Source organism: Arctopsyche grandis, chromosome 8 (genome assembly GCF_051622035.1).
Source record: "Arctopsyche grandis isolate Sample6627 chromosome 8, ASM5162203v2, whole genome shotgun sequence".
Taxonomy (NCBI): domain Eukaryota; kingdom Metazoa; phylum Arthropoda; class Insecta; order Trichoptera; family Hydropsychidae; genus Arctopsyche; species Arctopsyche grandis.
Window position 1 is genome coordinate 10300770 of NC_135362.1, and position 24840 is coordinate 10325609.

At 34.6% G+C, this 24840-nt stretch overlaps 1 protein-coding gene across 3 annotated transcripts in view; it reads left to right on the forward strand.

Moving 5' to 3' along the window:
• Sarm (sterile alpha and armadillo motif) overlaps positions 1-24840 on the forward strand; it is a 112150-nt gene that overhangs the window by 74946 nt on the left and 12364 nt on the right. For 2 of the 3 annotated variants that reach the window (XM_077436799.1, XM_077436800.1), the window contains exons 2-4: positions 17717-17887; positions 22443-22597; positions 23997-24199. In XM_077436799.1, the coding sequence (XP_077292925.1) occupies positions 17717-17887; positions 22443-22597; positions 23997-24199 (529 nt within the window). Of the gene's footprint in view, positions 1-3017; positions 3288-17716; positions 17888-22442; positions 22598-23996; positions 24200-24840 lie in introns of those variants that run through there. The other variant, XM_077436801.1, reaches the window with a different exon arrangement.

The following is a 24840-nucleotide window of genomic DNA, read 5'->3' on the forward strand; positions in this document are numbered from 1 at the left end:
CATCACGAATCGGATACGTGTCATTCTTCCTTGCGCCGGAACGGTTCGCGTAACATCAGTAGCCGTCTCCGTAGAATTAGCACGTGTCAGCAGTCATCGTATTCAAAGTCGTGCAGTCTGTTACGTAGAAAATCGCACACGTATGAAGTCATTCCTCATTCGGCTGTGGGACGTCACTGCATATGACACCACAACAATGATTACGAGCTGATGATACCGAAGGCACGCGTCGTAGGGGTCACGTTACGACGAAGATGATGGTGATGTAAGCATTGTTAGCGCTCGACCGGTTCCTGGTACTAGGGGCTATCTTCTCGAGAAAAGGACTCGGTCATCAGTATATACTACGGTGTCGTGAATCATCACCCCGGGCTCATCTGCTCTGGATTAAATTCAGTGCATATTCCGAGTCTTGACTGATGCGGTTTTGTCGCCGGAACTTTTCTTGTACAGACATGTTTATGCGGCCTTCGTGGAAACTGTCGGTTGCGATAATATTTATTTTTTTCGGTTGAATCTCATTATTCTAATTATGGGATCTTTTATAGTTGTTTATGGTTTGCATCGGATGAGTGATGCATGGTTGTGTTTGTCGCTCGCTATTTTCGTAAGCTGCAAGGCAATTAGACGACGTTTTATTTTTTCGCTTATTCGTTTCGAAATTTGCATCATTTGAATTTATTTTTAACTGAGCGCTGTTGCTGTTTAGCGTCCGGTCTTTTCCGTATCTAAAATGCAATGCTAATTGAAACTGTCGTTTTATGTCAATTAAATAGTGAATTTCAAACGACCTTCATTGCATCATTTGCGGCATTCTTTTATGCCGTTTGAAGTTTGACGTTTTATCTCAATCGGTTATCGTCATTTTAACTTCGACAAGTAGGTACGTAATAACTAATAGAATTATTTTTTGAATAATACAAAAAAATGAAACAAATGTATGGCTTAATTCATTTTATATTTGTGGAAGTTTATAAGAAATTTTATGTGAAAACACTGCATTTCAAATATTATTATGATTTTTTTAAGAGGAACGCCTAACTTATCAACATACATATGTACATATGCAGTAATTTAACATATGCACTAATACAAGAGTATTCATAATTTTAGTATCCAAAAAAGGACGAGGGCTAAATACCTATACTAGACATTTTTTCGTATTTTTATTTAAATTTTAAAAATATTTTTATATTTCAATATTCGTTTGCGGGCCCAAAAACAGAGTCGAGCATAAAATATAAAAATGCCATTTAGAATCTTATTAGATTTCGATATCGTAAAAAGATTCTAATATAAACTTTTCCCGATTTTCCACCAATTCTATTTGGTCTAATTGGATTTTTCTACAACGTGATTCTTAGATAACATATCTTTACACAAACATATAGAATTTTCTTACACACATTTTATTTATTTAATAAGCGCTGATCAAATATTATTATAATAGATTATCTTTGTCAGTGTTATGATATTTTAAGTATGTATGTACACATATAAATATGAAAAAAAAAACCAAAACACCGAGTTTTCCCCAAAATTGACACTGGCACATTTCCACGGACACTATTATTTACCCATACGTTCAATTTCTATTTTTTTTTTCAATAGTATTAGAATTTTCATGTTTCATTTTAGCTTTTTGTAGCAAATAGAATAGAATACCCATTATAATGTACTTCCTAACACAACTTATGAAATACATACATACAATTCAAAGATAACATAACTAATAAAAACAAATTATCTCCAAAATACACACACACATACATACTCTTAATCCATTGATACTACGTATAAGTGTATGTATGTATATATTATAGATAGATTAAAAATTATATTATATAATATGACAATTATAAGGAAGCAGATACAATTGAGGAAATAAATACAACTGTGCGTATATTATGAATTTAAGCATTAATCGCAAATTGTAAAAAAATATGCCACCAAATGAATAGTGACAGGTCTGTTGAAATACTTATAGATCATCGGTTGCATTATTAGAAAAAAAAGTTTCATCGCAATCTGTTTAACCCTTTGAATGCTGATCAACGCCGATCGGCGTTTTGCCAACAAGACCATGGGCCTGAAATACGTCGATTGGCGTTGTTTTTTGAGTATGTAAAAAAAAACAAGAATACTACCCGCTAAGTCTTTCTAGGTAGCATTGAAAAAAAATGTATTGAAAATGGGTCGATTAATCCGTGTCAATGTTAATAAAGAATGGTTTACACCGGAATTTTTGAATTTATAACCATTGCAGAATTTCTCGATGGAAATCCCTAACTGCCGATTATTTTAGATTGTGTCTTTTCATTTTGATTGTGAGCATTAATTTTAACAACAATGAAGAAGATGGAACTAGTTTTAGAAAAATACATTTGTTAAAAGACTTCTTTTGTTTATTTTATATTGTTGCAAGATATATTAGAGAGTCTAAACACACCTTTACAAAACTCGAAATCCTCGTCGGTAGTTATCTAGGGTTTAGTTACAATTTTTATATCTGCTTTCTATTGGATTTCTAAATATGTAATTGTAGTTGGAAATTTTTTTGGAAAACAGCACAGACGTAAGCACTCAAAGGGTTAATAATATATAAAAATGTACGACTTTTATATATGTACATTAGAAATTGAAAGTCAAATTTCAAATCCGTGACTAGTTCGACTTTAACGCGTTTCGAGTCATCAATAGGAGGCTTACGAATTTAATACATATCCAGGACAAAAAAAATCCCTGTTTTTATATCGTGTCGTATGACATACACGTTACAACAAACAAACGTATGTACATATATACTTCGAATGACCAATATGAATTTTCCTGTTTTAAATTGTCTGTTCAAAATCACCTCGTCTCCATTATCAATGAATGAATCACCGCATTTATTATTTGGATTTTGCCTCAAGACGGGGCGGCATATAAGAATCGAACAAGGAGGAGTTGGCGCGCAAACGTACGCGCGCCACGCATGCGCACTAACCAGTTCCGGTTGCGCAGCTGCTAGCGCCAGTTGTAGTCGCACTCTTGCGGTCGCTCGACGCGTACCACACGCCCCAAAAACGGTTTTGTACACGTGGAAAACTTTCAAAGGTGGCAGGACTCTCGCACAGACGACCTCCAACCAGCATCGGAACATTCGGTCCTTAGAGCCGGATGCCGAAATCGTGCCCGTTTTCCGTCCTCGGAGCCGGATGCCGCGCTCCATCTCCGGATAAACCTCACAAATAAAGCAGATGCGCGTCTCCATGTCTCCGGTCGGGTGCTCGCCCTCGTATCGAGTAAGTCACAAGTTCAGAAAGGTCACTCATCATTCGATGACGGCTGAAATCACACTGGGAAATTCCTATGCCGCTTCATATATACATACATACATACACGTATATACTTCAAATATGTTTTGTGTATTGAATACCTCGTCCAATTGCTTCGATTTATTATTTCGTACGTGTTGCGGTACTGAATGGATTTGATCTTTGATGATGACCTTCGCGCACCGTTGTGAATTTTGTGTTTTATATTTATGCTCCGTGTTATTTTTGTTTTTATTACCGCCACCGGCTCGTAGCGCGATTGTTTTCTTTGAAATGTATGTTGTGTTTGTTTGTTTGATCCCATCTGAAAACGTTCTATGTATGTATAATATGTAATGTGTGTTGTGTGTGCACTTATTATGGTTAATCAAACTGTGTTATGAAGATTGATGTCGTAATAAAGACAATGTTGAATGTCGGCTGTGTATAAAAGTTAAGTATGGTTCAACAGTTTCACTTTTATAAAGATGTACCGATATTTTACAAATGGTTATATGCTTAAAAATGTGTGTGTTTTCGTATTAATATATGTGTATATAGAAGTATTTAGGCTGAAGTGATCCTTTTTTCGCGAGATGCCAGTATAGTATAGGTATAGGTCTATTAAAAGATAAGTTTGTACCGGTTCTAGTTCGTTGACCTTGCATAAGTTTTTCACATTGTACATTGAAGCATAAGGATGCCTTTATGCAAAACGTATTTAGCACACTTGACGATTTTTAAATAGCTTCAATCAATGTGAAGTTGATGGATTTCAAATTTAACAAGTAGAGATATTTTTCATCTCGAACTTTAGTTTTGAAAATACATATTAGCAAAAGTGACGTGTCGGTGACCTAACCCAATAGAACCTGGTTTTTTAACCCGAATCAAGAGCTATTCGAGTATAACTGTTTATTTGTAAATATAATTTAGTGCTACTCTACTTTACCTACAATTTATGTGCGCATTGAATATAAACATGCTTGGGCTTTATACTGTATACATTATATTGTAGATCAGTGGTCGCCACGCCGGATTTTTCGGGCATAGTCTATATTTTGGGCGAGAATATTTTTTTTCGACTAATTAAGGATGAATAATGTTTATTAAGGAACGGACGGACTTATTTTGTTAAATATAAGTGCAAACCTAAATACAAAAGTAGGTATAAACCTCCCCGACAAAGAAAAGAGGGAAACGATGGATGTTATCTACAATATTTAACACAAAAATACATATTTACGTTGTTATTGATTTATTTTATCATACATATCATATTTTGTATTGAAAACAATTGTCCACAGCATCTATAGATAAAAAATAGGCCAATAGGATAATACTGGAAATATAAACTACGCCCGAAAAAAGCCCGCGTGGCGACCAGTGTTGTATGTAGATTGTTTACTATTGTATATATATAAACTGCAGCTTTATGTAGAATGGGGCTAACCTTTATTAGTATGATTTGATCTCATTATTATAACACAACTTTACATTACATTTTTACATTAGTGAGATTTTTTGTAAAATATTTTTGGAGAAGAAGTTGGCTTTACCACATAATAATATATATATGCTTTCATTGCTTGCTTTTTGCTCGTACAAGCGGTCGAAATATATCTAAACTAATATATAATTTCGGAAGAGACCTTGTATGTAAGTAGCATTGGTTGGGAACTTCGTAAACAATACAAATTTTCTATGACGACAATTCAATTGGTTGAATCTTATATTTTTTTCGATTCAAATAAATTTAATCAAAAAAACAAATGAATATTTACTATTAGATTCGCCATGTTTACGCTGTTTATAATTACAAATACTGAGCGAAGCCGGGTAAAACAACTATTACATATATAATTTCGATAGACTTTGTATGTATGTATGTATGTAAGGTTGGGTGGTAAAATTCGTGACGTTAAATTCAATAAAAAAAATGAATATTTAAATAAAATAAAACTATTCAAAATAAATTTAATAAAATTTTTACTATTAGATTAGCCATGTTTAAGCGGTTTATATTAAAAATACCGAGCGAAGCCGGGTAAAACCACTATTAGTTTATAAGTAAAAAAACTCTTTTATATGCATTTAAATATAATTGGAGTTTATATGTATAGGTAGTAGTGTTGAGAGTTTTGTAGCAATTTTTGCGCATACCGTTTTCATACTTACAATATCAGTGAGTGTTGGAATGCAGTCTGTTGTGGGTTCTATTGTACTTGTTATGTATGAATCGATATGAACTGCTTGGAGCAATGTGTCTTCACTGCTCAAAAGCACGCACGTTATCACGCCATTTCTCGCAGTTCCGAGGATATCAAATGTTATCAGCGTTGGATCGGGTCCAGGAAAACCCCTTGCGCTGGGTCACTTTGTGCCAAGTTTGTGCTCCGTGGCCGAATGCAACACAAATAGATCGCACAGACCTACCCATCGATCCGGAGCCGGCCATGCCTTTGTATTTTTGATGCTGGCATGTGGTGTCTCTCGCTCGTGCAATTTGCACAACACGCGACACACGGTCGGTCGGGCCTTGACGTTTCATTCACTACCGGAGTCAGTCAGTCAGTCAGCCAGTCAGTCAGTCGACCATCAGTCGTGTCGTGGACCGCTCTACGGACAAATCTAATTCGAACGTTGTCATTATTGTGCAAAAATACGGAACGATTGTGTCGGTATTCGGTGGACCAGTTCAGAAGGGGCGGTGTTGCATTTCAATGCTTTGCACGGGGATTGCGAAGATATGGAGGATCAGGCTATTCAGGTTACATTGCTCGTGCTATTAGCGGGATAACGTGCTGGTGGAATTTGCATACGTTCTACTTAGAATCTCGTTTTGTGTTTAGTTATATTTAACACTTCTGTGTAGTACCTGTGTGTTTCGTTTAGAATTGCAAGCTTATTGTACCATCGAAGAGGGTTTTCTATACATACATATGTATGTACATATGAAACAAACGATCATTTGTGTTCTTCCAATATGTTGATACATTGTTTCTGTTGGTGTGTGGGTTATATAAAAACATTATTGTCAACAAACTATAATGTTGTTTAGAATATTTTTGTAACACTACGTCCATCTGCATTTGTGAAATGTTCGAAACTATTAAGTATTTATGGCAGCATACAATAATGTCATAAAAAACTGTCTACATCTTATGTTGAATTAAAAATAAGTCAAAACCTGTTGTTGTTGTGTACATAGATATATATTTATATGATGAAAAAGCTTTTTGTTATTATTTTAGTAGGATTTGAACTATTTTTCTCGTGAATTATTGTGACGTGTTTAGCAAATGTGTATGTATGTATATTTATGATGCCTGTTCTTTAAAACAAAGATAAAGTATTACATATGAGAGTGGGCGAATATCGTGTCTAATATTATATTATGCAAAGTTTAAAATATTTCTCTTATTTGTTTGATAAATGATACACGTTTTTCATAAAGCTCTGTTCACATTAGCGTAACTCTGCATAATACTCACAAATTTTTACGAAATGAAAACAAACTAAATTTAATAGTCACTACTTTGTACAAGAAAGATTCATATGAATACGTTTTCAATTAATATTAATGCATATATATATATTTTGTCGGTATCGGTATAAACAACATATGAGCCGTTATATTTGAAAGTGGCGGAAGTTCAATTTCAGTTCCAAAAACACCATTTCTGTTTGATTTAATTCACAAATTGTTATCACTTCTTTCAATTCGATATGTCCAGAATCTCGGAAGAGGAGATTAAACGTATTACAAGCCACCAGTATTCTTAAATATTGTTAAACGCTATATTTAATGTTTTGCGAAAAATTTCTTGAATTGAAGAAAAGTGGATTTATACCACTTTCAAATATAATGGATCATACATATGTACATACGTAGCAACTTTCCTGTATTATCGGCTATTGTTCTTGATTTATTTAAGAAACATGTCATTGTACAACATTACATAAATTACCTTAGTACACAAATATGTACATGCATACATATATTGCAATGTTAGGTACATAATACTTTGGAACCGTTTGACCCATTGCCTCCGATTAATCCGGAAAAAAAAACGTTGTTTATTATATTAAAACGAGTCGTTATCGTTCGACGGGTTCATCGAGGTTACTCAACTCGAACGAAAGCACTCGGTGTCGCAGTTCCGACGAACATTCCACAGAACACAAAGCAAAGACGTGGACCATCGTATTAATACGTACGTACATATTTACGTTTGTAGGAAGTTCAAAAGGTGTGTAAAAACTTTTTAGCGGACCGTTAGCGGGATTGCATAATGGAGCGACGCAGTAATAATAAAGGAGAGCTGCCAAATTGTAACGCGCGCGCGCCTTTTTTGTCAGCTGCCAAGAGTGACAGCTAATTAGCTGGCGGCTACATGTCGCTTCTACAAAGGAGTTTTGCGATAGGAGCCACTCTCGTTTATCTCGGATCGGCCGGGTCAGAGGTGGCTGCTGCTGCTGTTGCTTCTGCTGCATCGGGCATACCACACTAAGTCAATTAGTCTGACAATTGTGCTGGACAATGAATGGTTCGACGAATTGGTCGGCGGATGGTGGGTTTCAGACGCTCCTTCCTAGAATTGTCCCACCTTCTTAATTGATGGTACTCTCTGTGTGTATGTGTTCGTATTGTTAACAGACGTGAACTTAATTCGTTCTAAATAGTGTGCTATTTTAATTTCGATTGTGAGTGTCTTCTTCCAATATGTGTGGTTTTGATTTTATTTCTCTTCTTATCATATTCCTCTCTTCCAGGTAAGCCTATCTTGTCATATCAATCTTTACTTATATTTTCTTCTTCTGTCTCGTTTGCTCAATTCTGATCGTATCGTGGTCATTTATATCGTCTGGGATCCGGTGGACGAACTGCCTCCACTCCCCCCGGTACTGTTCCAAGTCTAAAGTAGCTTTTAGAGACAAATCCGCCAATTCTTTAATTTGATCTGACCATCTGTCCTCTCGCTCGCCTTCCCTCTAATGTTTCGGTAACTATGTAGTGCTTCATAGAAAGTTTTTTCTACAAATTCTTCCTGGAGTCTCTGATATTGCCAGCTCTTTGAGGATGAAGACCAGTGGCGTGCCGTGAAAATCTCCCTGTTTTTGTTGCACAGCCTTACTTACGTGTGCGTGAGCAGGATACAAGGGGACTACATATGTAAGTGACGTCGTACCGAGTCCCCTTGTATCCTGTTCGCGCACACCTAAGTGAGGCTGTGCGATGAAAACAGAGAGATTTCACTGATGGACACGTTTGCGTGTGTTGCGGTCCATGGAATGCGAGACACACGAATGTCTTCATCTTCAAAAAGCTGTTAGTTTCTATATTTAAATCCATTCAGACATTTTTTTGTTTTCATCTTTCCATTATCTACAAAACATACACCTATACAAATTTTAGCCCAAAAAGAGTGATTTTGTTAGTTAGGAACATCTCAAAATAATTGTATGTATGTTTGTGTGATTTTTAATATTCTAATGTTGCTCATTTTCGTGTGTAATGATAAATTGAAATACACCATTTTATTTATTCATTTTCGATTACTACGTGAATTGCGTCGAAAATTTGGCACGTTTTTTTTTTCATTTGTGCAAACATCATACCTAGTATAATTTGATTCTGTAAATACTTATCGATGCGACTTATAATAATTTATTTAAAAAAACATCAATATTTTCAAATATGCAAATTGTTTACATTTTTATCACAGACATTACCATTCAGTAATGATGCATTATATCGTGTCAAAGTTTGTGTTTCATTACGCATTATAAATCAAAATTGCCTCATTTTCTATATGTACATATGTTTTTTGCGACACTCTTATCGTCATTGATAATCTGATTTATTTTATTGATATTTACGAATTCATTCATTCAACGAATTAAAATTCATCACGATTTATTCAAACGAGGGGCGAAATTATTGTCAATAAATTATATCGATTGGGTCGACGGTTGTTTATTTTTTCGATTTCACGATCGTTATTTTGAAAAATTTTAACGCCTAAAAGGTGCTAGAAACCGGTCATGGAGCGAAAGCAACGACACGATTAATCATGGTGTGAATGATGTTGATGTTTATACAAATTCGACATCGGGTTGTGAATAGGTCGAATTAGAACGTTAGATTAGTTTTTTTTTATTGTCGTACATCGAAAGTCGTGTTTTCGGATGCAAAGGGTTAACGCCTTAACCGTGTTGTGACATTTTATGAAAATTATTATTCAGGTCATCTGTCAAGCTATAACGACTTCGATCCGTACAAATTTATGCAAACGAACATCGATGCTTAGTCAGAACGATTTTCTTAAATCTCAAACAGCGGTTGAAATCAATACGTTTCATCAGCGTTATTGGAAAATTCCGTTGAAATATCACATGTCGTACGATGAAATAAAATGGGGTCCACTATGTAAATCACGCTGAAAACAATCGATATTCATTAAATTTTATTCGATGCCTGTAAATTGCGACAGGAATTTATATGGACATTATAATTTAGTGTATTTTGTAAATTAAAAATAACGATTATTATACCTGATTTCCATACAAATGTAACATCGTAATTTTCAAACACGACCTTTTCCAAAACTTTTTCTAGCATAACTCAACGGCTATACTTAGATTTAACCGAATCTATTCCGGAACGGGTGTAAATCTTTTAACAAATAAATTCCTTTTATTTGTAAAAAAATCAATAATTTTCCATGTTTTTTATATTTAGCTTAATTTTATTTTATTTGCCGTCTGAATTTTTTATATAAAATCAAAACTGCTTCACGCGCACATTGACCATGATTTTGCATGATAAATTAAAAACAAACTACTCTTAATTTCAGACGCTTCAGAAAAATAAACAACCGATGTATATTTCATTTCATGACTGTTTTCAATAAAGAAGAAAATACTTGATTCTTATTGGTCAGCTTATAATATAGGAATCACACATGTTGATGTTTGCATATACGTATGTATAATATAAGAACATAACAAAATTTTAGACCAATAATAATCGAGATTTGGAGTTTGCAAAGGCTACTAAAATGGAATATAGCACATACTTACATATATAAACATACAAATCTAAATATATGATATTGAATGGAATTATAACTGTATTGATTTTAATCTTTAATAGAATACGTTTGTGTAGAAGATAAACGACCGTAAATTCACGAAGTGTGAAAAACCAGTTAATGACTCGTCTTCGCGATTTGCATACATATTACGTATAATATTATAATTTAACGAGAAATTTATTTTATTTATACGTGCGTGGCTGTGAGCGTCATAGCCGATATTATAGGCAATACTCTTCATATATAAATATGCAAATTATTGGCATTGTTCGTCGATAAGATCGCGTCAGTGTCGAGCTTTCGTCGTTTCGAGTTTCATGTGGGATGTAATGTAATGCAAACGAGGAAATTCGTACGTGTCGCGGGCATTGTTGGTCAATAACAATGAGATTATCGATTATGAAATGCGTATAAACTTGTTCTTATCATGTTGCGAAGCTATGGAGTAGGCTATTGTGTGCTAATTTCGGTGAATCGTATGTGGGATAGGAAAATGGTGGAAAATGTGCTTTTGCTGCTTGTAATTTTTTTGCGCAATGTGCTTTTAATTTCATTATTATAATTTAAGTCTATTACTATTACTGCTTCTCAGACATTTTCATCGATAACTTCAGTTGATGATTAGCTAATTGCAGTCATCATAATAGTGTTATGTATACTACATATAAGTACCTTGTACCTACTAGTACCACTATTTATAAGTCGTTGTATCTTATCTATTATATATGCGTATTTTGCAACAAAAAATGCACATTTTCGTTCCTATACTATATTTATCGAGATAATATTATAGATTTTTACTTTATCTATGTACGTAGTAACAATAGAAGAAGTTTTGTGATCATACGAAAATTCGAACTCGAGATTTTGACTGATTCGAACTCAGAATCGATTACTGATCACGTTTTCATGATCTAGAAAAAATGTGTGTGTGTCTGTGTATTTTGGGGATTTTTTCAACACCGTTAGTCCTATCGAACCGAAACTTAGTATCGGTTACTGAAATTCTTATCGACACTACGTAAATTTTTTTCAATTTTTTTAATTAAACTGCATTCATTAAGTACGTACGAAAATATCAAACATATCAATTAAACGTTACCATGTTTTTTCATGTTGCTTATTTCTTATCTATCTGAATGTTCATTCGATTTTTTGTTCAACTACTGTCGACACTTGCATCTACATGTGTGATTTAATATATACATATACATATGTAGGCGCGACAATATCGTGCGCGGTTTTGTCGGCGCGGTATTGTCGTGCGTGGCTTTGTCGGTGTGCCATAAATATGAGTAGCCAATTCAAATGATGAAATTTTTTTTAATAGAGACTGAAATACGTAATATTTTCCAATTTTCCGGTCCCGTAATTTGAAGCTTTGTCAACTATCCTTAACCTAACCAAACCTCTGAGAAATTTTGAATATTGATAATACAATTCAATAGATCAGAAACTCTAATAGAAATTCCGTCTCCCCGGTGGCCCAATCCGCCAATGCTTCGAAGGCATACAAATTGAATCAACAATTATAATGCATCGAATAATGAATACGTATAAAATAAAATTAGAAAGTCCTATCGGATTTACACAATAGACCAATAAAGGTTCAGGATATCCCCAGCGCGTGACCCAATTAGTATGCTGGGCCATGCTCCCGTTTGGCGCTAGTGTGGCACATCCTTTCCGTTCGTCTGTCCATCTGTCTGTTGGCGTCAATTTAGGGGGCAACCACCATTGGCTCTGGTGTCGGTCAATGCGTCATTGTTTACATGTTCTGGGTATCTGAGTCACACACAACACTGCGATGACGATCCGTGACGACACTGACGCAACAGGTCACACCGCTCGACGGCAACACACGACGACACACTATTTATAGGCGGCTCATCATCATCACACCATCATCGACCGTGTGTGTATACCACCACACACCGGCTATTATTGTGTGATTATCTCTCTCACACTTGAATGAGCCCTGTCCGCGTGTGTCGTCATCGTGACGGACCATCATTGGGTCAGCGTGTCAATTTTGATGATGTTCCATCAATGATTCGAGCTCGCACTGCATTCAGACGTATGTAGTAGATCTTGTGTCATACTACAGTGATTATGCTAAAAACAGTATATGATACATAATAGTTATGTTGACATTTATACCAGGGCTGTGGAGTCGACTTAGACTTCGATTTTATTTTTTTTCCATTGGGTTAATTTTTGAATATATTTGTAGTACTAATACAAAGTGCAGCATATATGTATTTATAGCGAGTTGATATAATCATTAAATTCTAATTAAACTTTTTATTATTTCGATATTTTTATTTTTTATATATTATATGTATATCTATGAGCCGTTGTATTTCAAAGTGGCATAAGTCCACTAAATCATTAAATATAATATTTTGCGGTTAAAAATATTTAAAAATACTGGTAGCCTGTAATACGTTTATTCTGCTTTTCCGAGATTCTGGACTATCGAATTAAGTGATAAAAATTAATTAAGTGATAACAATTAATTAAGTTATATCAATTAATTAATTGATAACAATTAATTAACTGATAACAATTAGTGAACTACGCCAAACAGATATAGAGTTAGAACTAAAAATTGGACTTTCGCAACTTTTAAATATAACGACTCATAACAAGCAACGACTCAAGGCGCACGACATAAAGCTCACAGAATTATTTCTACGTATAAAAACGTTATTTTTTTAAACAAAATCAATCTAAAATTCAATAAAACGTGTCGAATTTACACATTATCCTATCACAGGCCTCTTCTCAATTTAACCTAAGCATGAGAAAAAGGTAAATGTAGAAACACTCTCAGATCTGCTTACATTAGGAATTGTTAAGCCACTCTTAGTTAGTAAATATGTACATACATTATTAGGTAAAAAAAATTCGGTTTTAACAAAATCGGAGTTGCTCAAATTTTTGACATCTCTGATTCCACAACCCTGCATGAAAAGTGCTCTTCATAATTGGTATTTATATGTTTTTTCTCGTGCTTGAGATAACGTTTGTGTTTGCAAACTTCGGTTATCTTTGTTTGTCGTATGTGACATCTTATTGTTTCGTTTGAATTGAAAAGTGAGACTTCTTATTTCATTTCTGATGTTTTAAATTCATTCATGTGTCATACTTGATGTTTTTCTTTTTCTTTATAAAGACCTTCAGGTGAGCTAGATGCTATTACTATAACTGGAAAATTGTACGATAAATTATACACATAATTTGTTATGAATGAAATATTGTAGAGATAAGGATCGGATGTTTGATATGATATACTACATAGTATTTACACGTGTTAATATTTATAACGCATGTCACAATTAGATTATTTGATGCAAAATAATCTAATTTATCACATCATATGTAGATCTGACGTGGATTATCGTTTTGATATATACAACAACTTTTTTGTACAATTTTAAAGCAAATTTGATACATCGCGTTTGATTCAAATGACATCTGAGTATTTGAAACTTTCACAAAACACTCCTGTCAAAATGTAAACAACACATCGTCAATAACATCGGACAAGTACAATGCGAAACTTCCACCACTCCTTTGACACTATCGATCAAAATGATTAATGGAATCGAATTAGAAAGCAGAAAAGATCGTGCACAGTGCAGAAAATGCACATTCCGCAACGACAAAAGCTTATCAGATGTGGTACCCAGAAAGTCGACGGGCACCAGTAGCAGTTCACGGTCACGTACATTATCGTGACTCATTCGGGTCACGCAAACGTTGCAAGCTGCACCGAGATTGTTACGCAAACGATTTTATTGTCCTCGTAAAGTATTTCAGGAGACACACACGAGCACGTAGGTGTGTAATTGAGGTGGGTCATCGGCCTGACATCGGTGACCATTCCAATTGGCTCCAATTATTGACCCGTACGTTGATTGTAGATCCGCAATTGCACATGTCATTGTTTAGCAATCATTCGTGATTCACGAGCGGGAAACCCGACCTCCCTCCCCGATTCGTTACAAGGATCTGCCAATTGTGAGGTGTTACTTGTACGTGCACGATTCATGAATGGCACGATGGACGTAGACCGCAAACGTTTTTCCCGCCAACTAAGCACATTTGTATTCGAAATGATAAGAAATTTCGTGCATTTGCTATTTTAATCGTTGCTGATTTAATATGACTAATCTTCTTTTGCATCTTAAAAATTGTTTGTGAAGTGAGTCTTGTATGCACAAAATGTATCCACGTAGTTTGCATCTACATGAATTCGCGGTGTAAAATCGATCGGGTATGCACATTGAGTCGGTCGGAGTTCATATGTTTAGGGCGGTTTCCGACTAGCGTTTTTTTCTGCGCGTATACGGTCGTTTCGGCCTACGCGCTTACACTCGCGCTACTTTTCGCGCTTCAAAAAACCGGACGCGCGTACACGGGCTTATTCCGGCGTTTTCGCTCGAACCGGTAGTGGTGATTTAGTATCAACATGGATAATACGAGCTTATAAGCGCATCTACGCTCGTATGAGTTGCGCGTATGGAAAACGACGCGCCTATACGCGCCTACATGCACTTCAAAAAACGAGATTATACGCTCGTATAAAACGCTAGTCTGAAACGGCCCTTAGTATTAAAAGTGCAGACACGGAGTGGTACGCGGCACTTATTTTTTTTTAGATAATTTTTCACATGCAAAAAAAGCTAGCTCTAGCTAGCTCAAAAAAAGCTAGCTTTTATTGACATTGGTTTGACAGTGATTCCCATATTTGAAGAAATGTAAGAGAAACTTAAGATCTTTCGAATTAAAAATGATATGAAGATACGCCCACTACAGCTAGAAACCACAAGCACGTTCCGTACCGCACTTTTTAGTGTGTAATTATTACCTTAATATCTCACCGGTATATGTTAAAACAGTTGTAAAATACTTTCTAAAAATAGGAAGAAACGCAGCAATAAGTCGTGGATGTGTATATTTGTCTTAAAAAACGTCTTAAAAAACGATGATTATATGTATGTGTATTTTTTACCTAATCGCTCTCGATGTATGTTTGGTTTCATATCGAGGATATGATACAAGTATATAGCTCACAGGCTTATCAACTTGACTTGCCAAAAATTGACAAATTCTGCAGATGAAACCGAAAGCGACTTTATTAATAATTTAAGTTTGATTTCTATTTTTTTTTATATAGCTATATATTTTACCATGATGACATTGAGAGCTGCCTCTGAGTGACACCTATGGTATTAAACTTGTACATATTTAAATTTGAAATCATATTCAAATAGTGGTGACAAATAGTAGGTAGGATGATTTTTTCGCCGTTTCAACAATGAAATCAGATAAATTGACAAACTCTGATAGGAAACGATCGACTTAAAGTCACAATAGCCAAGTCTTGCAAGCAGTACTGCAGAAATACTAAAACTGAGGTCAACTCGGGGCTTGAACCCGGCAACCTCTTGGTGGTAAGCATTGACGCAACCATTGGATGTATTGTATCCAAGTTTTATTAATTCACTTTAGTTGTTACGTCTTCAAAGGAAGAAAACTATTTCTTTAAACTTGTGTCCAATGTATCCATATAAAGTCAAAGCTTATCCGATTTGTTTGGAAAATAATGAAGTTTTACAATTCATTTGTCTACAAATTATTGAAACATATATACCTATAGTGTAATTAAAACAAAAATCAATGTAGGCTATCAATCAGTGATGGCGATTCCGTGATGATTCCGTATTAAGCTCGTTCTACCTGTTTCGACATCGATCACGGGACTTTTATTATACAAGACCGCACCCAGTTTTTGTTTTTGTAAAAATCGGCTAATTTAACGAAGCGTTCTTTCGTTAGCTCTGTGTTAATACGATTTCGATGAATTATTACGGCATTTTTCCGAAATGCGGAAGATCTGCCGATGGGAAAGGTCAATGCGTTTTCATTTATCAGATTTTTTTGCACTTTCAGCGTTAACCCATTCGGTGTACCGTTATGTTCTTAGCGTGCAATGTGCATACTGAAAGCTTGTCGACCTCGCTCGTTAACTTTTGCAAGCTTACGTGCTCTGTAATTTCCGTGACTGTTTCGTATTATTTAACCATTCACCTCACATTATGGTTTATATTATGTATATGTCAAAAATCGATGATAGTTCCTTTTGGTAGTTGGTTTTTTTTTTGATTTTGAATGCTTACGCTTTATTATGGTGTCAATGGAACTGTCTGTTTAAAATATTATTTATCTTCAAGTGGAGTACTTGATTTCAAGATTTGCCTCATCATTTTTTTGCGTTATAATTTTAGATAATATAGTGTTGTGGTAATGTAAGGATAATATTTTCTCGGATAAAAAAATTGGCAGTTCTACATATGTACCAGTGGCTTGCCGTGGTATTCTCCCTGTTTTTGTCGCACAGCGTTACTTAGTGTGCGCGAGCAGGATACAAGGGGAGTAGGTGACGTTATACCGAGTACCAGGATACTCGGCATTGCCCGGGCGTTTTTATATTGGATATTGACGAAAGGTGGATAAAAGAAGTGCTGGAATGGTATCCGAGTATGTAAAATGGTAAATGGAACACGGCAAGAAAGATGAATCAACGAAATTAGGAAAATGTGTGGGGTGAAATGGATGACAATTGCGCAAAACAGACGAATGGAAGCGCGTTGAGGAGGCTTTCATCCAGTAGTGGATGGCGAAGTGCTGTGAATTATGACAAATTTGGCCATTAATTTGGGGCAACCTGTTATAATACTATAGTAAAATGAAATATATAATATAATACGTTTAACCTAAATTGGTGTAATTTCAGATATGTATGTTGAAAATTGTGAATTTTACAGCGAACAAATTGTCTCTTTGATTATGGATTAAAATTTGAATCAGAAAATATGATAAATTAAATAAATTGTAGATCGAAATCTGAATATGCAATTAGTTTTATGAATTCAATGCTCTATCAATTCCACTATCTCTGTATATATACATATGCTAATTATAAACAACAAAAGAAGGAACTAAATTAATTATAGTAACACGCGGCTTACTTCTAACGTAAACTGCAATCACTGATGCAAAAATTCTACGGCCAAGGTTACACGAGTGAATATATAAATAGCGTTAGTGAACTCTGCGATAAATTTATACGAGGATAGCTACGTAAGAGTAATCAGGAAGTAAAACGCTTCCAAACAAGCCACTATCTCAGTTTCAAGCTCATACTCAGAATGCGTAGTATTATGTCATTGGAAGGTTCTCAGTAAATTAAACAGTCACACGTTTACACAATCATTGGACTCACGGAGTTTGATTTCGTTGTTTCAGGATCATCTCGGCACGACGAAGTTGGGATCAATCGAAGACATGACGACAACTATGATAAACTTGAAGAAGAACAGTTTGGCCTCCAGCCAGTTGTCCAGCCAGTTGTCCAGCCAGTTGTCAAGCACTCAGACGACGTTTAGTCAAGCTCAAGTCACAACTTCAACCTCCCAGGTCTGTACAGATTGTAGTTTTGATTTAGCTTCTTTCGTATATTTTGCGTATTCTTCTTCGACTTCTTTTCACCAGTCTAAATATTTGTTCTGTCATTCCGTAGTAGTATTATTAGTCGAGTTCACCTGGAGTGGTGTGGATCGTGGGTGTTCGGTCGAATGTTGCCAACTTTTAACACGGACCGACCTTGACTGTAAATAACGTTGCCTCTCCTCTCGACATTGTTTATCTTCGTGTGTCGTAATAATAAGAGATATCTGCGAAGACGGCCAGACTCGATGGCCACTTCCTACATCTCCCACTGTTATTATTTTTTTTCGAGTTTGTGTATGTGTCGGTATACAATGCCTCTTTTGTTATAACGCGTCGCGCTTCTTAGTATGATTTGTCTTATCTGGTTGTTGTATTGATGTGTTTAGAGGGTTTTGATTGATGACAGTTTTGTCACATCTTGTCATTGCTAGGTAAATCGTAGGCGGAGTCGTGATTTTCGAATTTAAATAATTTTGACTGGCGATGTGACAAGTTACATATATTAGTGTCTGTTAAAATTATCTTTGAACGTTTAGTAAGATTTTTTCGTTTGAAAATATAATAATAAATGATACGAGGAAAATTCACTGATAATTTCCGCAAGAGTGTTGAACTCTGTATAGCGACACCTATTGGTGAAAAGTTGAACTTTGTTGAAATTATATTTTTATATGAAAGTTTTCCTCGAATGTTTAATTAATTATGTGACGGTAATGGATTTGATGTCATTACGTTTAATTTATTGCACTTCGTATATCAATTTTTAATAACATTTTTTTCATTACTGAATTAGACACGCACTGTAATTATTGTATTATTTATACGTCAATAAATTGTAATTATCAAGGGGTATGAAAAATGTTTCTAAATTAGTGGTTTAAATTTTTAATTCAATTTATACAGTTTTAAGTAGGTACATATAAAGAAATACATAATGATCGTCAAAAACTTGGGGGCTGTACTATCACTGACTTTATAAGCTTAATGATGTTTAATTTAGTATGAATGAGGAACATAAATTAAAATTATTAAAAGCATGTATGAATTTTTAATATAATTTTGACATACATTTATAAACTTTTTATTTAAAATTTAATTTACTGAATTTTATATACAATTTTTCTTTTTTTTATGTATAATACATTAGAATTTTATTATACAAGTCAACCGATTGTCTATTGGTACATATTTATATCCACTGCAAAAGGTACATACTATCGCTTTGCACTATAATTTTCATTAAAAAAAGTATAATATCAGTTTCCCGGTCCATTACCAATAATCGAACATTTAAATACATTAATCACTAATCAAATATTATTGTTTTAAAAATGAATAGTGTGGTTAAAATTTCACGAATCAAATAAATTTGTTTATTAATTAAATATGGGTTGGTTTCAACGAGTGTGTGTAAACGAAAAATAAAACAATTAAAATAAAAACACGAAAATTTACCTGTTTCTCATCGGGAAAAAGCGCGTCTGGTAGAATTGACGCTCGGTAACGGAATAGCGTTTTCCTCGTTCTGTAATCTTTTTCACGGTCTATTTTCAGGTGAACTACAACTAAAAAAGCTTGTGATGTCGTTCGATTCCCCGAACTTCGGTCGATGTTGCCAAATCCCCTTTTTCTTATTAACCGTATTTTGGTCGGTTCCCGCCTCTCGGCTCGAACGCTTTTCCGATAACTGTCCGACATTGGCGCCAGATGATCCAGAAATAAATATTCCGCAGTCGCCGTCGCGGTGATGATGAGGTGTAAAAGTTTCCCAGATCTATGATGAGGAGGTTGATGATGTTTCACCCTAAATTAGAGAAGCGCTTTCACGCTATTTTTGCCAAAGAGATACGGAGATTACGAGAACAGAAGTCGAACACTTCATCTTCTGGCTAACATTTTCACAATTTTATATTAAAGTGTTCTGGGAAGATTTCTAACTGGAAGCTTATTCTTTTCCCCTATTCAAATTTAATTGAGTCTTTTATCAGTTCTCAGTCATGTTTTTTTCAAATGAACCTTCATACGTATTTTGACTCAATATTCCCGACAACCCCTTCTGATTTGAATTCATAGTATTTTTTTTTTCAATTGTTATATTTGAATCACTCATGTAAATGCTCGTATGATTTTGATTCAATAAGAATGAATGACTGAGGGTGTGTGGTTTCGTATGGTTGTGTATTCCTGGAGCAGACGAAACAGTCATCATCCTCTCCTTGTAGTATTTATTGTCTCTGTCTCCTATTAACTCCAGTGACAACAAGTGTGACTAATCCGTCGCGCCAGATTAATGGCCTTGTCTATCTTTATCCCTGGGTTGATTCACCGATTGCCCTGTCATGGGATATTACAGAAGACGTTGCTCAATTTCATCAAACGGTTCGCTTCCTTCTTCGTAATCCAGGGTTACCTCTGGTCGCTTTTGCGAAAACTCATCTTCTGGATAAGTGGAGCGCTTTCCTGATATTTTGAAATGTGATTTCAGCGCATTTTAACATTCCTGAGAAGTCTTAGTAATACGCAGTAGTGAGAAAGACGACGTTTGCCAAAAAGTTTCAAGCGTCGACAGATAGAAAAGTTGAATCACACAGCGGTCGTAATTTACGTCTGTGTACGTAATAAGCAGGGATTTTAACGTATTGACACTTAAAGACGTACATATACATATATTTTCTGTTGAAGTTTCTTTTTACAACTTACGAGAATATATGCCCGTTTGTTTAAACACTGATAAAACTCGCATAATAATGCAATTTAGAATTTCAAATCATACTAGAAGAATTTTTGATTCAATATTTGAATTTTTCCATCGTTATTATCATTGTTGTATGCATTGTATATTTACTTGATGAGTTTCAATATTTATTCTGTCCACTCATACTTTTTGGTAGGGGTCGGTGCTCTTTGGCAGACTTTTTTCCCTACCCAGCAACGCCCAGTAATTTCGTACAATGCTAGACAAAGCTGGCTAGTATTCGTAATAAAATATTTTTTCAAATTTTAATGTACAATTAAATACTATTAATTTTCGATAGATATGTGTGTTTTCATACGAATAGCACCGAGCAACAAAAAAAAACTACAGGAGCGGAAACTTGCTCTCGTTTAAGAGATACGGGCGTTTTTATAAATATATGCAATTTTTAAAAATTCAAAATTTCTAAATAAAAAAATATTGCTGTGCCAAAAGTAAGTATTAGAATAAATAGTCTGGTGTTTTTTTCTATTGATTGTGATTTTTTATTGCTTTGAAATACTTATAATTAATTATCTAGCGAATGTTAAATGTCAAAAACATGCTTTTTTACATTTTTTACACAAACCAATTCTTATAAATGTCGTAAAGTAATAAATTAGCTTATAATGTTACAAAAATATTTTTGACTGAAAATTCGCCAGATAATTAATTATACGTATTTTAAATCAAAAAAAAAAAACAATCAATAGAATTAGCATCCGACTATTGATTTCAATACTCACTTTTGGCGCAGCAATACTAAATTTTAAATTAAAGACTACAAAAACCAAAAACCTGTAAAAACTTAATATTTTTTTAAACGCTCATGAATATCTCTTAAACAGGAGCAAGCCAACAAAAATTATTGTTATATTCAAATTCAATCGGTTAAACTTGGTAAAGATTGATTAATCTCCGCTCCGATAGTTAAAAAACGAATAACGCCCGGCAAATCAAATATCAAATGGGTTGCCAATAACAAAAATAAAATTTGATAATGAATTTATTATAAAAAATAATAATAATAAATAATTGATTACAATTTATTAGTTGTAAATGCGATGCGATTAGAATAAAAACCGATGCGAAATTTCATCTAACTGTCAAATGCATCATAACCTATGTACAATGTCAAAATCGTTCTCAGAAATGAACTATTAATCACATTTTATAATTTTTTTAATATATTATTTACTAATTTCCATATATTTTAATATAATATAGCAATTTACATTTAAAAAATTATATGTAATGTTTAGTTTTTATAACAAGTTCCCTATCAAATTTTATTTTTTATACTGGCAACCCATTTGACGTTTGATTTGGCGGGCGGACCCCGATTGGGTCGTGCGAGCTATTTTAAAGATATTAATTTGACATTAAATGTCGTTTTGACATATGTATGTACATATGTCGTGTAATTTATGTCATAGCCGTGCGAAAAATTTTTTCCCTTAAAAACGTGATTTTTTGTTGCTCAATGTTATGTATTGACTTAATCCTATCAATACTCCTTATTTATTTTATTTTACGCATTTATGTATGTATTTTAAAATTTACTTAAAAGGATTTATTTACTTCATATAAAATAATTCTATATAAAAATAAGTTGCTTGTTTGATTATATACCCCTGTGATTTTTCATCAGTCATATTTGCGGTCCTTGTAAAGTGTTCTAATTTCACCACCTTAAGAAATGTCTAGAAAGAAAGGTGGGAAAAATGGCGCAGCCGCCCCTGCGAACCGCCTACGATCAACATTGATGACTGTTGTTTCTGTTTATAGATGATGTCCAACACGAGTGCCAGCAGCAGCAGTAGGGTGGCTTCCTCGCGGCATCAGACGCTCTCCTCGTCAGAGATGAAAGCGAACTCGATGAAGTCGGACTTGTCCGAACTGAAGAGCTCCATCTCTGAAATGAAAAATCTGTCCAAGATAAGGTGATAACGAGTCTCTCATACGTACATATCTTTTATACAAACCGCGACGCGAAAAAGTTCATAAAGTGTTTTAAAAATCGCACAACTACCGATAAATATTACATTTAAATCAAACATCGCCGGCAGCAGACATCAGTCAAAATGACATCAGCCATGTTGGAAGTTCTCGAAATGTATGTATATTATTATGTATGAACAGTGTGTGCTTCGCGTCGATTCTAATTATGATTTGTGTAGTGTCGGTCAATGTTGACATTTTTGCAAGCGCGATTTAATCGGAAATATTTGGAAAGACAGCAGCTTTTTGGCATGCTACGTATGTATATGAATTTTGATTTTTTTTTAGATGTTTCTAGCATTCGATTTGAATTATTCAAGAGTTATTTTTTGACGTCTACGTATACTAATGCATGCAATTGTAACACACATAGGTAAATTTGAATATGACGGTCGTGACATTAACATTTACGCGGACTTCATTATCGCCAGAGTTTGGCAACATTTCGATTCCAGTTTTTTGTCTAAAATAGTTCTTTTCTACTAGATTCGGATGTAAACTTTCCAACCTCTGTTTTAAAATCAAAATAAAATATAATTCAATCACATTTTATGTACTTTTATTTTAAAACTTTTCCGATTGCATATGGTTTAATCAATAATACGTATCTATTACCAAACAAAAGTAGAATGCGATCAAGCAAAAGCGTCTTTCCAAAAACAATGAAGTTTACTGATCAATTTTATGATGCAAATAGACGAAATATATACATATACTGTTAACGTTTTTGTTCAAAAACAACAATGGTTATCGACATCTGTGTTTTATCATATTTGCTGTGGCGAACCGTAAACAATGTTTTTTTGCATACAGATTTTTTTTTTTGTGTTTTGTAATCATTTAGTCATTTACAGTCGTTCGTCGAAATATAACGTCGGTTTTCCACATTTTCATCTCCGAGAGACAGATCGAGCGTTTTGTGAAAATTCAGTCGAGAGTACATATTTGTACAGACACTCAATACACACAACATTTCTTCGTAATGTATAAATCACAAATTTCCCGCGAATAATCAGAAAATTCCATGAAAATTAGTTTGAACGTATGTACATGTATGTACGAACATTTATACAAATGTACACATGTAGTATATACAAACTGTGCAAACATTAAGAGACATACATTTATATCATTCGGTATGCAATACTACACTACATAGATAACAGTATTTTTACAAGGCTCTTCTATGTTTTTAAATCTATTTTTGTTTGTCGGTCAACAGAATGCTCGATTTCATTGTTGAAAGCGTTGATGTGATACGCCAATTTGGCATTGAAGTTTATTTGCCGTCAATTAAACACGAGCAAACTTTTAAATGTACATATTTTATTCTATTTTCAGATTGCGCAATTCGATGGAGAATCTGGTCGATGCGACCGATACTTCGGGATGCGACGATGGACCAGTTGTGACGTTTCCCGATGCCGAAACTCCCCCGCCGATCGTCGGGCCGGTTGATCTCCCCATGTCCATGTCCATGTCCATGTCGCCGCTGTCTTCGTCGGCCAACAACTCCTCGCAAATGTTGGCCTCGATGAATTCAAGTGAGTTGTGATGAATCGAGTGTTTTGTTGCAATACGATCGTGTCAATTGTGTGTTGCACTTGTGATGGAAAAACAACATTAAATTTCTTATCGAAATGTTACAATGTTTCTCGAACTGTTTTATATTATGATTGGAGTAAGGTTCCGCGACAAATTGCTCACCGACCTAACGCTCACAGATAAATGGCTCACGGAATTTTTCGTATACTTTCCATACCCATAATATAATATGCTTAATTTATTTATGGATTTTAGATATTTTTCTCGCTATTCTTAGTTGTTAATCGTTTGAAGATCAAGTCGATTGGGGGCCCAGGCGCAATTTGATTTTGCCCTCGTCCCCTCGTCCCAAATAAATAGTGTAATTTTTTCACAAATTCAAAGATATTTACCAAATTTGAAAAAAATGTTAAAGTCCAAACAATTTATTATCATTTTATTAGTCTTTTGAATGAATCCGGTCCCTTGTTAGAGCCCCTATTGCGCCTGTGTGATGATTAAAGAGCGGACCCAGAGCGCGCTGTTCATTGTTCACATGTTGTAAATGCATTGTTAAAGGTTTGCCGAACCTTTTTTACAAAGCATTTACAATAATGGAACAATAGACGGCGCGCTCCCGGTCCTACCTCCAGTGATGATT